Raw genomic sequence first — 15,039 nt, forward strand, 5'->3', positions numbered from 1 at the left:
CCTTTCAGCAAAATCTTGCTAGTGTATGCAATGGTGTCAGCGTTTGGAAGCTGATTATGGGATGGATCCCTGGATATGGCAGTCTCTAGATGGCACTTCTTCCCTTTCACCCACCTTCTTTATGGTCTTCACAGTCAGTTCTCTATGTGCACCACCTACTGGCCACATCCTCGTTACAGCTCAGTACAGGCTGTCTGGCCATACTATGCCTCTCTCCTGCAGTTGTTTTAAATTCCCTACTCTTTGTATCCACCCCCACCTCATGGTTATGTACCTGAGTAGCATCACAGCCTTCCCATTCCCTCTGATTCCTCAGAATATTCTAGCCAGGGACACATAGTACATGCTGCATGATCTAGAGAAGGTCGAAGCATACCACTAATTTTGTGACATGTTCTGATTCAGGCGACCCAGGTTCAGGCATGCTCCTTTTAACCTTTTCATACTGTCTCACAGGTAAAGTGAGATAACCATGTCTGCCTTCCAGGGTTGTTATAAGACTGACAGTAAGGGAGAAGGTGGATTCAAAATACTTAGCAAGTAAATGCATGATGTTCAGCCAATGGGAGTGCTCTTGCACTGACAACAGGTGGACTCTCAGGGATGACATCCAAAGGCCGCATGCCTAGTTCTTAATCTAGAGACACTTAACTTGTTTTCAATCATTAAAATGAGGGAATGACTTAGACTGATAGAGAGAAAAAAAACAACTCAAAACAAAAAACCAAACCAATGGAAATGCTGACTAATTGACCTTATTTGCATCAAAGGTTGTAAGGGAAAATACTAGCTAAAGATGGAGAGGGAATTAAAAACTCAAAGACACTGAAGGGATATAAGGAATGATGAATCACAGAGGTCTCGGTTGGAAAGTGATCCGGACAGTGAAAACCTATAAATAAATGTGACAGTGGCTGAGTGATCCCTAATGGTGTGACATGAGCCGAGCAGTGGTGTGATCTTAGAAGTATACACTGAGCTATTTCTGGATGGAATCATGGGATCTTAGAATCTGCTTTGCAACAATCAGAAGCAGAAGTGGGAGGGAACGCTCAGAACAAGAGTGACCGCCAGTGAGTGTGAACAGTGGAAGCTAGGGGCTCACACTCACTTGAAAACGGAACTCAGCTCTTGTCCACCTCTGAGGATTTCAATATTGAAAAAAAAACTTAGAATTTTTTTCCTTTCTGTTTGAAACAGTCACTTGGAGCACCATTGGCGCGAAGGATCTGACACGCCTTCCTTGGCAATCGCCAACAAACATGATGCTGAAGACTCAAAGCCCTCCTAACGGTTGGAAATAATTTGATATTTCACTTTTAGCTTTAGCCAGAAAAGAAAAGAAATCTGCTACATTCCCACCAAATTAGCACTTGCGACTTGCATCATGAACACCTCCCCAGCCTATGGGAGAGTTTAAGCTCAGCTAATGAGCAAGCTGTCAGTTTGGTTTTGGCAGGGCTCACCTTTGGCTTACTTCTCTTGGTAATGTTTAAGTTTTCTTGACTATTCTTATTAACTGAATTTTGACTTTTGCTACAGAAATTATTTCTTTGCTGCTACTTAAGTTCCCAAGAGAGGGTAATATAGAATGGGTTGTAGCAAGGTCCTTTCGTTTGCCCTTAAAAAGCATGCTGGTGGCTCCAGAGGCCAGGAGAGCCATCTTGGGATAGTTCTTCAAGGCCACAGGCTCTGTCTGCTGAGCCCTTACTGTGTCCTGAAGGTCTCGTCTGCTTTGCTTTACATTTATTACATTTCTTCGAGACAGGGTCTCTGTGTGCAGCCTTGGCTGGCCTTGAACTCATTCCACAGACCAGGCTTTCCATGAGTTTACAGAGACCCACTAAAGGCATTCACCATCATTCCCAGCATCTGAAGAGGGTTTTGAAACTGACTTGGAGGCACCACAGAACATGCTTAACTCTTCTAGTGAGCGAAGAGCTAGAGCGTAAGGGATGAGTGTCGACGTGGAAATAGGTCTTATCAAGACAGGCTTATAAGAACTCAAGGGAAAGAAAGAAAAGGAAGGAAGGAAGGAAAGAAGGAAGGAAGGAAGGAAGGAAGGAAGGAAGGAAGGAAGGAAGGAAGGAAGGAAGGAAGGAAGAGGAAAGAGGAAAGGGAGGGGCATTTCCTGGCATGCAGACATAGGCCTTTAATTTTGGCACTCAGGAGGCAGAGGCAGACACAGACCTATATCTAGGAATTCAAGGCAGCTTGGTCTACATAGTGTGGTCCAGGATAGCCAGGACTATATAGAGGAACTCTGTCTTAAAGAAATAAAATAAAATAAAATAAAATAAAATAAAATAAAATAAAGGAAAGAACGCAGAGGGAGGGATGGGAGGAGGAATACCCTATAGTTATGGTGTTCCTTGCTTAGGGGGAGATCAGATGTTGAGTATCTTTTCCTAAAATAAGGAATGATCAAGATGATGCCGAGGCTTTCTGATTACAGACACCCAGGAAGCCAGACAAAACAACCCAGAGTCCTTGGTAGCAACCTCTTTCTTCCAAATGGCTAAGGTCTCAGATTTCCGTCTAACTTCTATACTGGTACTGTGTCCTGGGTGGATTCTAGGATATGCTGTTACCACTGCTACTGAAGGGACAGAGAACCTTCCCCATGCCCAGATGCATCCCCAGTGTGTACAACATGATTGTCTAGAACCTTGGTCTTCCTCTGGGAGGAAGCCGGGGCCTTAGATGAGCACTTACATTCTAGCTTATCCTGAGGTCGCCCGGTCTCCATCAGGGACAAGTAACACACGACATCCTTCAGGTACACCACGGGAGCATCTGAGCTTGAAGCCAGAGTACCCGGGTCTTCCCATGGGGCTGCAGCCTCTAGTTCTTTAGATGGTGCTTGTGTCTTAGTTGTTTTTGATTCTGAAAGACAAAAGGGGAACATCCAGGGACCTTCCATGCCAGTAACAATCATCCACCCTATGGCCCCATCCTCCTCCAGGTTGAGGTGAGAATGTTCTATGGGTGGCTTGGAGAATGGAATTAACAGACATTGGTTAATGTGGCCAGAGAAATCCAGCCTGCAGTTATGTTCTAGGGATAGCTTCATTTTGATTCATTTAAGACTATATTTCCTTGCAGAAAGTTTATTCATTTTTTGGAATTTCCAGGAAAGATGGCAGTGAGTCCTGGCAATAACACAGTGAATGAAAAAATCATTTACCACACTGCTCTAAATGCTTAACTTGCAGACCTCATTCTGGATGGGCTTCCACCACATCCAAACCCTTTCTTAGTGGGGAGCCTTGGAAGACTTGCGTGAGCACAGTGTCTCAGTGGATGTGTGTTGTTGACATGAGCCAGCCATGTCAAAAGACCAATGTCTCGCACCCATGGAAGTGGCAAAGCCTTCCCCAGGTGAGGTTCAGAGGGAAGGTGAAGGCTTCCTCTGGTCCATGGATGAATGATGATGTGTGCAGGAAATGATCTCGGTAGCTCCTCCCACCATGTTAACTGCTTGAAGACTGCTCCTCTATAGAGACCGCTTCTATCAAGTTAGTGAAGCCCCTCTTGTTCAGTTGTATATAATAGTCCTGTTTCCTTTTTCATCTGATACAATGACCCCACCTCCCTGTTCAAGTGTATAGAATGAACACTCTGCTGAGCTTCCAGGCATGCTGTGGCTTCTCCATCACAGCCTAGACCCCTAATCCAGCTTCTCTGCATCCCTGTGTCTGTCATTTCTTCATTTTCATTCCTTCACTGTCCCAGGTAGGTCAGTCTCTAGACCCGTGCAAGGATGTGGTATCTCATGATTTTCCACCAATATACCTTATGACAAATGAAGAGATTGACACCCAAGAGAAAAAGTCTACTGACTTTTCATTTTCAGAAACTAGGAAACTTTAACTACCAAGAAAATGCAGAAAGCCACTTGCTCCATGCTCCATGAGGAAAAGTTTCCCCCATACTCTGCCCCCTAGATCAGAAAATATAAAGTCCGTTGTCTGTAAGGACACTGGGGGTTTAACTTCACTATGTGAATTCTGTTCTCTGAGTACTTTGTTCTTTTCTTCCCTCAGCTTTGTTACTTTCATGTCTACCAGAAATCTCTTCATACCCAGTAAGATGTACAACACACATGAAGCAACTGACCGTGGGATAAAGACAGTACTGCCCATGGGGCAAACCAACGTAGGTCCCATGAGGCCAACAGGCAGTAAGTGCTGATGACACAGACAAAGGTGGAGGAAGCCTCCCTCTGCAGCACTGCCTGCTGGGGAAGGCAGTATTACCACACACTCTTCAGAGAACCAAAGAGCCACATGCTGGAAGAGAGCCCTGGTCTCAAGACAACAGAGCTGAGAGAGAAGAAGGCCTACCAGTCCTGTAGGCTGTAAGAAAGGAGTCAGCTGTCATTCATAACAACAGTGGAGGAGATGTGAGGTCTCTAACTTAAAGAGGGCCCATGAAGAGACCAAGATGGAGCCTACAAAATACAGAAAGGAAGCTTCACCCCCAAGTCCCAGAGGACCAGGGGTTTGCAGGTAATTTTCTCCCTTTCTCCCTTCCTTTCTCTCTCTCTCTCTCTCTCTCTCTCTCTCTCTCTCTCTTTCTTTCTTTCTTTTTCTCAGTAAATTTTTTATTCTTCTTTTGGGAAATACAACTCAAGTCCTAGTTATCAGTACATTATCATACCTCTCTAATACTGGCTGATTTTTTTTTTTACATAATTTCAATTTATCTGAATTTGTTAACATTTAAAAACATATTTGAAGTAAATAGATTTACATCACATTCTTCTTTCCCTTTTGTACCCCAACTCCTCTCAGAGACCCCCCTTCAATACCTGCCACACCTTTTGTTTTTTATCATATTCTTTAAAATTAATAAAATATTATAACAATAAAAATGAGTATTTTAAAAGTTGCTTGATATAAAACAATCAGTTGAACAGTCTTATGTAGATGCTTGTCTACAGCAATACTGAAAATACATACGCTTTTCTCAATATAAATTTTAGATAACTCCAAATATATTAACTGTATAATATTTTAAAATAGTATATCATTATTAGTTTTTTTAATGAACATAAATACATAAAGTCTTTTTGTTTGTTTGTTTTGTTTTTAGTAGAGCTTAAAATCTTGGTTCATACTGTGATACAAACCCAAAGTAAGAACAATTTTTGGACATTTGAGTTCATTGTAATAAGGCTGTACTTCAATGTCCCTCACATCACCAAAGGATTTTTACCTCTATAGTAGCTAAGCTAAGAGTTGACAGTTCTTCTGCGCCAAGGAATGAATTGTAGGCATGATTTTTGAATACATATTTCCTGCTATGGTCAAAGCTATTTGATTTGAGTGATTGTCTTCATTCTCAGCCAACAGGGAACAGATAACATTTGTTTAAGAAAGGGTGTGAGTATTGAGATGGTCTAGCCATGAAGCCATTCATCAACTGTTTCAGTGAAGAATGGTTCTGCTTGGAGGGTGGCACAGACATTAGATGAAGGTAAGATTCTGTTTCCTTGGCTGTGATGATTTTGAAAAGCATTCATCTCAGAATAAGAGTAACTTATAAAGTTCTCTTCTTCAAAATTGATACAATAATTATAAATATCAAGCAAAGCATTCAGTTTCTTTTTGCTGTTCTCTTACAAGCCACCTCCCAAATTAATTGTCTACGCTTCTTTTGGCTGTGTAAATAATTTTGAAATAAGTAAGCTGTTCTGAAAACCATAGTATAGTGTAAAAACATCAAATAAACAATCCTACCAATAGAGAGGCTGAGATAGGAGAAGCAGGATTTCAAGACCATTTTGTGGCACACAGCAAGACCCTGTCACGTACAAACAAGCAAAAAGTATATATGGGTTGTACAATATTGGTCCTATTTCTCCCATTACCAAATTGAGAGACCACTGGATGACAGCCAACAATTTCTAATTTTTCATATTTTTGAGTTTTAATCTATTAAGATATGTTGGTAATATTAATTTTCATATTAAGAGATATTAAGGAAAACTGATTGTTACTTCCTGTTATTTTTGTTGTTGGAGGTGGAATTATGCTTGTGTGGGTTTGTTGAAAGATTTCTTTCTTGCTTCTTCTAGGGTGTAGATTCACTCCTTGTGTTGGTGTTTTCCATCTATTATCCTTTGTAGGGCTGGATTTGTGGTGTAATTCTGATAGGCCTGCCTTATATGTTACTTGACCTTTTTCCCTTACTGCTTTTAATATTCTTTCTTTGAATTTGGTTTTGACTATTATGTAACAGGAGGAATTTCTTTTCTGGTCCAGTCTATTTGGAGTTCTTTAGGCTTCTTGTATGTTCATAGGCACCTCTTTCTTTAGGTTAGGGAAATTTTCTTCTATAATTTTGTTTAAAATATTTACTGGCCCTTTAAGTTGGGAATCTTTGCTCTCTTCTATACCTATTATCCTTAGGTTTGGTCTTCTCATTGTGTCCTGGATTTCCTGGATGTTCTGGGTTAGGAGCTTTTTGCATTATGCATTTTCTTTCACTGTTGTATCAATGTTTTCGCTGGTATCTCTGCACCTGGGATTCTCTCTTCTATCTCTTGTATTCTGTTGGTGATGCTTGCATCTATGACTCCTGATCTCTTTCCTAGGCTTTCTAACTCCAGGGTTGTCTCCCTTTGTGATTTCTTTATTGTTTCTAGTTCCATTTTTAGATCCTGGATGGTCTTGTTCCTTTCCTTCGCTTGTTTGATTGTGTTTTCCTGTAATTCTTTAAGGGATTTTTGTGTTTCCTTTTTAAGGGCTTCTAGCTGTTTACCTGTGTTCTCCTGTATTTCTTTTTTTGTTTTGTTTTGTTTTGGTTTTGGTTTTGTTTGTTTTTTGTTTTTCGAGACGGGGTTTCTCTGTGTAGCCCTGGCTGTCCTGGAACTCACTTTGTAGACCAGGCTGGCCTCAAACTCAGAAATCTGCCTGCCACTGCCTCCCAAGTGCTGGGACTGCCCGGCTTCTGTATTTCTTTAAGGTAGTTATTTATGTCCTTCTTAAAGTCCTCTACCATCATCATGAGAAGTGATTTTAGATTTGAATCTTGCTTTTCCGGTGTGTTGGGGTATCCAGGACTTGCTATGATGGGAGAATTGGGTTCTGATGATGCCAAGTAACCTTGGTTTCTGTTGCTTATGTTCTTACACTTGCCTCTCACCATCTGGTTATCTCTAGTACCACCTGCCCTGGCTATGTCTGACTGGAGCTTGTCCTTCCTGTGATCCTGATTGTGTAATAACTCCCCAAAGTCAAGCTGTCTCTGTGATCCTGTGATTCTGGGATCCTGTGATCCTGACATCCTGGGTGTGTCAAGCTCCCTTTGGGACCCTGAGATCCTGGTGTGACCAAGGTTCTGTGATCCTGTGATCCTATGATCCTGGGCATGTTAGAGTGCTTGGGAGTAGAGCTGCCTCTGGGTGTTGTGGGGCTGGCTGTGGAGTTTGTGCCCAGGGTCTGCTCAGGGCATCGGCCCAGACAGACTGAAAAGAACCCATGCCACTGGTCTGGTGGAGTTCCTGTCTTCCTGAGTCCCATTGGTCCCAGTTACTCCCAGTGTTGGGACCTACAGGTAATTTTCTATTGGATAAGATACTTGGATGAGGTAACAGAAGTAGTGAGGTAGGGAGACTGAGATGAGATTACTAATACAACCAAACTATCAAGTCATTTCTGGAAGAAATGCTATATATGGAAAGTCTTAACAGTGATGTGGAAGATAAATGGCAGCATGGGGAATCCCCAGGGCCCTGGATTACTGCCGTGTTCTCAGATTAGTCATCCATTAAAACACCATCAACAGCTTCCACGTTTTCTCCAGCACAGAGTCTCGTGGACCAGATGTGCAATCCCACCTGATTCAACAAGTGTAGAAGCAAATGTTTAAGAGGACATTGTCTTTCAAGTAGGGCCCTTGAGAAAATGGAAGAGACATGAGAGGCAAGATGCCCTTTGGGACTGCCACGTCTTAGTATTTGGAAGAACTTTCCATGTTGTATGGAGGGAGGAGGCTCGAGCAGATCCTGGCATTCAAGGAGAGTTAAGGAGGAGATGGGAGCCTGGGAGCCCAGAGTGTTTCCAAGTCAGACTGGAGTCCAGGGAGCCACACAGACACTAACCCAGAGACCTGTAGAAAGCTCCTTTATAACCAGGGCAGCCACCTTCACTTCTTCAGCTCAGTGGAGATTCTTCCTCCCTGGTGAGGAAACTGCCTGAGGCCGGGTAATGGTTAGGATGTGGGTAGGGGAGCCCAGGGTGGGTGGGTGGGGATTTGGGCAGTTTGGTTAGGATGTGGGTAGCGGAAGATGCAGGATTAGAGGGACAAACTCTGACAAAAAGGTCAGGACTGTTGCTCAGCTTCATCAATGGGTAGAAGCCCAGGGAATCCATATGTTACTAGGAGAGTTTAATTTTCAGTAACCACATGGTGGCTCATAACTATCTATAACAGGACCTGGTGCCCTCTTCTGGCATGCAGGTTTATATGCAGATAGAGTACTCATAAACAAACAAATAAATATCTTTAAAAAAGTAGAATCCTACCCAAGCTATTTTAAAAGAGCAGCGTTGCGTCAAGGCCCCAATCAAAGATGTCACAAGAGAAGAGGGTAGACTTCAATATTCTTCATGACACAGATGCAAAGGCTGCACAATGTTAACTCTAACAATGTCTAGTTTCCTATAAACTGAAATGCAGAGTGCCTGGTACATTATACCCAGCATTCCGTTCCAAGGTGTTTCCCCAAGGGGAGCAAAGATTCTCCCTAAAAAGGCTTATGAAAGAATATTTACAGCAACATTTGTAATAATCTCATACTGGAAACTAACCAAATGCGCCTGTCCCAACAAGTGAAATAATTATGGAAACTATATACTGGAATACTAATGAATGACCCAAATATGTTGACTATTAATATACACAAATGATTAAATATCAAAATGACTATGTCCAACAAAAGAAGAGCTAAGAAAGGGAACAGAGCATGGCCAGATGGCCCAGTGATATTCATAGTGACAGAGGTAGATCACAGGCTGCATGGGGAGGGGCAGGGCTGGAGAAAGGACTCGTCAAGAAGTTGCTCATAGATGGTGGACATGTTCGTTCTCTTGGTGTGCAACTGGCTTCTGTGGATGCATGCACACTCTAGAGTTCTGATCTCACCCTTTTACGCCGACGACAGTTCAGAGCTATCTATGTAAGGACGTGACTATGATTTTTTTTCCCCTGAAGATGGTTGGATCAGTAGAGTTCTGGGTGGGTTGTGACGCACAGCTCTCGTTCCTAACAAGGTTTAGTTTACTCTTGCATGGGGATGCTCTGATCCAGGAGGCTTGACCCAGATCATCCCATTAGTGTCTCTCCTTCTCATGTTTTCACATGTGGGGACTTCAGGCTGTGACATCTGCCACCCCATTAACTCCCAGGGTTGATTTGGCTGATCTGGCTGGCTAAGAGGGTGTCCCCTTCCTCCCTCACCGCACCATGTGTGTCCCTCCCGAAGCCATGCATTCAGGGAACAGGATGACCTTCCCTGATTGAAGGAGGACTTGGTCCCACCCCCCACTCCATGGAACCTCCAAACAAGCTCTCGAGGTCCACATGTGAAATACCCAAACCTCCAGTCACCTGATAGTGACTGAGACAAACGGCCTCTTCTACACCACTCCAGCTCTGTCACCCAGCACCCTCTTGTAAGCCCCTTCATTGGAGGGACCTGTCTGTTCTGTTTTTGGTCACAGTCTGTGTGGTACTGGTTGACTTCCAGCTGTGGCAGAGAAGAGAGTTTTGGGACCCTAGCACTGGGTTTGCACTAAATGGTGTGTGACTTTCTCAGGTAGACTTTCTCTCCAGACTCAACCTGCTTTTGTTTAAACCTATTAAAAGAGGTCATTGCATTACAACTGGGGCTTACCCCGAGCCTTGAATGACAGGGATATTTGTAACTATAATGTTAAATGAAAATAACAAATCTAAGTTCAAAATTATATATGGTGACCACCAATCTTTGTTATCTTTGTGGCTTATTGTTTCTCTCTTTTTTGAGGGGGGATTTGAAGGTTAGCCTTCAAGTTGTCTACAGTGTGAGTATAGTGCTTTTATAACTGGGAAAACAAAGCAAAACAAAACAAAAAAAATAAGGAATTTCTTTTAGATATTCAATATTGTGCATTGGTGAAAAATCTCAACGGATTAAGAAATCCAATAAAACCCCAAGGACCAAAATTCTTCCTTTTCATCTCCTGAGGTGACACGATGATGGTGACTCTGGGGGGCTTTGAGTCAATACTTGCATAATGTGAAAGACATTTTCTCTGCCCTATTCTGGGAAGAGGGAGCTGAGATGGGCTGTGCTACATCTAAGTGTAGAAAATGCTGTGATTGGTGGAGGCCATGTCAGTGGGCTGTGCTATAGCCGAGTGTAGAAAGTGGCATGATTGGTGGAGGCCATGTCAATCAGAACCTAGTGTCTATAGACTTCTACTTGAACAATAGGAAAAGCCTAGGGCTTCCCAGAGCTGGCCAGATTGTGGAGCCACAGATTGGCTCTTGTAGGAAGGGGCTTTCTATGAAGCATCTACCTGGTCCCAAGCCTTATTTTTGGTAAACAGGGACATTCATTAAGCCATCTATTGATGGTGACCTAGCAGAACATGGATTCTTCTTCAAATCTCCAGTTTAAAAAAAGAAAAGAAAAGAAAAGAAAAAGAAAAAAAGAAAAAGTTTAAATATCTCCCTAGGCCCCAAATTAGATAATTGCCTTTTCGTGATTTAACCTGGAGAGCCTGGTGTTTTTCTTTACTGTAAGCAGGTGAACTGGTACTTGACAAATCAAGTCTCTAGAAGGAAGTCTATGGAAGTTTCTTTTTGAGACACAGAATAATAGAGCTGTTGCGAATGAGCAGGGCCATGTCCAGCTCCAGCACTGTCACGTGACCTCCAATACAGTCAGTAACCTCCCCTCCGTGAAATCCTTCCATGAGCCTCTAACGTTATTTTGAGCCTTAAGGCATGGAATGCAACCTGAAGGCTCCTTTGGAAGTTCCAAACACCTGGGGCTGCATGCTTCCTTGCTGGGAGTTTAAAAATCTCAAAGCCTTGCCCTCTTTCCTGCCGGGAGAATTTTTCCTGTCAGAACTTGCTCCATTATATGACCTATGAGATGTAAGACTTATCTACCTATGCCTTGAATTCATTGTCCACCAGGAGAGTGAGATCTACCCTGGGCTAGTAGAGCTGATACAGCGCTGTCGGGAGTGAGTGAGCTGACAACCTTGAAGAATCTTGCTCTACAGTTGTCACCAAAGGCATCCGGAAGACCCGGATTCTGAGCTCTACAGCCCGCCTTGACAGCCTTCCATTTCTGAAGCATGCTCTGCCTCCCATGTATAATGTCACTTTTCTCTTCTCCCTCATCCCAGTCTCCCATACTCTCCTTCTGTCTCTTTCCAGTTCTCTCTCTCCCCTGCCTCTTAAAGAATTTGCATATTATTTTAAATTATGTATAGAGTGCATGTCTGCACGTGGATATGTGCTCGTGAGCCTGTATGCCCATTCTGGCTTCGGATCCCCTGGAGCCTACGTATAGCCACCTGATGTGGGTGGTGAAAGTGAACTTAGTTCCTCTAGAGGAGCTCTTAAATGCTGAGCCATCTCTGTACTCCTTCCCTCTTCTTTTTAGGTGGAGCCTCCTTGTTGCCTGGTCTGGTCTTGAACTCAGGGGCTCACATGATTCTCTCACCTCTGCCTCCTGAAAAGTTGGGACTACAGCATCTGGCTCCACAGTGAATTTAAAACCATCAACAACAAACCCAAACTAACTTACCAGTCCTTCTGCCAAACACCAAAAGCTTTATAATGCTTCTAGTTTCCCTCTTGGGACCAGAAAAGAGAATGATCAGGGCTGTAGCTAGTGTCCACTGGAAGGGGCTCTCATCCTAGGTCTCTGCTGAATGTGTTCCTGTTCTCATCCAGTGGTGGTAATTCTTGCCTACTTTGTCTGACAAATAATTGAAAAATATAATGGAACCACATCCTCTCTCCTCAGCGTTCATCCCAAGAGCTGGGACTCACCTTTCTCTGTGTATAAATTGTTTCAACAAGCTCCCGTGGGGTAAACGAGGTCTGACCTGGAGTCTTTGTATTTGAAACTCCAAGAGCTAAGTGCAGAATCTACAAGTCCATTAGAATGAACGCCAAGCTGGCCCAGCAGGAGACTGAGGCTTCAGACTCACGGAAAGTCTGGCTGAAGCATAGAATGTTCACCTAGAGCAGTGAGTCTCAACATGTGGGTCAGGACCCCTTTGAGGATGGAGCGGCCCTTTCACAGGGACCACTCACTAAGACCATTGGAGAATATAATATTTACATTACAATTCATAACAGTAGCAAAATTGCATTTTTGAAGCAGCAATGAAACTGATTTTATAGTGTGTGTGTAGGGGGTGTCACCACAACATGAGGAACTGTTACTAAGGGGTGGTGGCATTAGGAAGGTTGAGAATCACTGCTTTAATTGTTAATATTATTGAGCATTTACTGTGGGGCCAGGAACTGTTCTAAGCCTTTAGACACCTGCTAACTCACTCAACTTGCGTAACAATGCTTGTTATCATCCTGTTCTACAGAGGGGGACAGCCAAACACAGACATTGCCCAAACACGCCCACAGCTCTCTGCTGTAGGTGGTGACGGAACTGGGAATGAGGTCCAGATCCTTAACTAATACATTCTATTGCCTGATCCAGTTTAGGTGGGGAGCCAGCAAGGCATCTTTACCGGACATGAGAGCAGATGTTAAGGAAGGTGAGCACTGCTCTTTCCAGTACCCGGGTCTGTCCAGACAGAGCCCAGGGAAGTGGCGTCTCGTTTATAAACGTGTCAGGGAAGATCCCAGATCTGCTGCATCAGAGTCGGGTCAATGGACCATGGGTACTACACCAGCTCCACCGTGAACTTGGCACCTTTGCATAGAGCAAGTCACATGGTTTGCATCTCGCTTCCTCACTGTGTGCAGGTCAGAGATCAGGGATTTGAGGTTATACAAGTCTGGATTGAATCCCCCCAGCCCCACAAGTCTTTTTGGCTCTGCTGTGTGAAGCATCATACATGTGAAGCTCAGAGGAAAAGGAAATAAGCGAGTATCTAGCAAACAGTTCATCAAAACCAACGTTTGCTGGTTCCTTTGGGCAATTATTAAAAACCCTCTAACTTGTTAAAAAATGACAGGCACATTCCTTTTTCTTAAATTAAAATTTAACTTAATTTTATGTTTTTTTTTTTTTCCCTGCACGCATGCCTGGTGCCTGCCTATGGAGGCAAGACAAGGCAACCAGAAAATTCCAGACCATTGTGAGCTGCCATGCCGGGGCTCGGATTCTAATGAGGGTCCTTAGCAGGAGCAGCCAGTGCTCTTAACTGTTGGAGCATCCCTCCAGTCCCCCATTACATTTTTGTTGTTCAGTCAGGACATACCCTTACACACCTACCCTACCTTCTCCAGCCATCCACGGGTAGAGGACAGAATCGTGCATGCTTATGCCCGAGAACAAGATGTTGGCGAACACACTCCCTCTCCCAGGCCTCTGGAGAAGGCTCCCCTCCCCCTTAGCAAGCAACTTGTCCAGGATAAACATCTGGCAACTTGCCCCATGTCTTGACCTGCTTTGTTCCAGGACAAGGGAGATAAGAACCTCTACTGAGCCATAGACTCCCCCAATTATATGGATAGAAAGAAGCAGGACATGTAGCCCTCCTCCTCCCCCACATCTCATGTCCCAGTGTCTTACCAGTGTCTGGAGCACAGGCCTCATCTGCTTTGGCAGCATTATCCGAATTATAATCTAGGGAACAAAAAGAAGAGTCAAGGCCAGTCCATGCCCCGCCCCCAGACTCTTAGAGGGGCGTCTAGGGAGCCTTCCCGTGGGCTCTGGTTTGTGTAGGGTGTACTGCAGCCCAGGATTATTGTCATCTTGGCTCATGGTCTCTGAAACTCCAGTAAGACCCTGGCCATGACTTTGTCTCCTCTGACAGTCCCTGATTAGTCCTGTCTGGGACATGTGCCAAATGTGCTCTAGCCATAGACCGAAGCCTTCTTGAAAGGCTCTTATTTTCCTGCCACATGTTAGTTTGTGGCTCCTCTTGCCCCATTCCACTCTCTGACCCTGGGTGGCAGAATTGCCTCCTCTTTACTCTTCTTGTTGAAGGGCTCAACAGACACAAGTTCCAGTGAGAGTCTAGAAAGAGAAGAGTCCCTACCCCTTAGTCTTCCTTCTGCTTCCTCCTTAAGGAGGTTACTATGCTCAGGTGCCCCTTTAGTGTGCGGCCGATGCCCGTTGCCAGTGGCTATAGCTACTCAGTATCCTCCCATCTTTGGGAAAGCTGGACCTTGTACCTGAGACATTGGGCTCACTACTGCTGGCCCCCTCCTTTGGATGGTCAGGTGTCTCTTGTCTGGGCTTCTGGCTGAAGGCCAGGAAGAGGTGTGTGCTCAGTGGCTGAGGAAGGTCCACCTCCAGGTATGCCCTCATGAACAGCTTGAAGACATCATAGCTAATGGGCTGAGAAGGGCAAGAAGAGAGAAGTCAATAGCGGGAAGGGAGAGGCTGTGCAAGGAAAGGGCAGGGTAATGGCTGGTGAGGCAGGTCAAGTGGGAGCAGCAGAAGTGAAGCAGTTGGTAGGGGCAGGAATGAAAAGACCAAAAGGAGACAGAGAGTCTGAGGAACAGGAAACAGGGGTGGGACACAGAAGGAGAAAACATGGTGGCTCAGACACAGGAGCAGAGTAGGGTTTGTAATAGGGAATGCTTCAGTATAAATTTGGATTAAAGGTGGGGGTGATATCCTCCCTGAGGCTCAGGGACTACTGTGAAAGAAGATAGCATGTAAGAGTCAGATGTTGGGGTGCACTAGAGTAAAGCATTGCTCTCCAGACATTACACGAGTCACTAACTCAGGAGTGTTGGTTGCCTGCTCAAGACCCACACAGGATCAAGCCAGTTAACCTTACAGAACCGAGGAGATGGGCTCATGTGTCCTCACCCCTAGCTAAG

The 15,039-nt window shown here is 44.2% G+C and overlaps 1 protein-coding gene across 2 annotated transcripts in view; it reads right to left on the minus strand.

Moving 5' to 3' along the window:
- The window catches only part of Dgkg (diacylglycerol kinase gamma), a 192,341-nt gene that overhangs the window by 119,863 nt on the left and 57,439 nt on the right, over positions 1 to 15,039 (minus strand). For both annotated transcript variants that reach the window (XM_021184692.2, XM_021184691.2), the window contains exons 4-6: positions 14,383 to 14,548; positions 13,778 to 13,831; positions 2,716 to 2,886 (exon numbers count right to left, since the gene is read on the minus strand). In XM_021184692.2, the coding sequence (XP_021040351.1) occupies positions 2,716 to 2,886; positions 13,778 to 13,831; positions 14,383 to 14,548 (391 nt within the window). The remainder of the gene's footprint in view (positions 1 to 2,715; positions 2,887 to 13,777; positions 13,832 to 14,382; positions 14,549 to 15,039) is intronic.

This window comes from Mus caroli, chromosome 16 (assembly GCF_900094665.2).
Source record: "Mus caroli chromosome 16, CAROLI_EIJ_v1.1, whole genome shotgun sequence".
Taxonomy (NCBI): domain Eukaryota; kingdom Metazoa; phylum Chordata; class Mammalia; order Rodentia; family Muridae; genus Mus; species Mus caroli.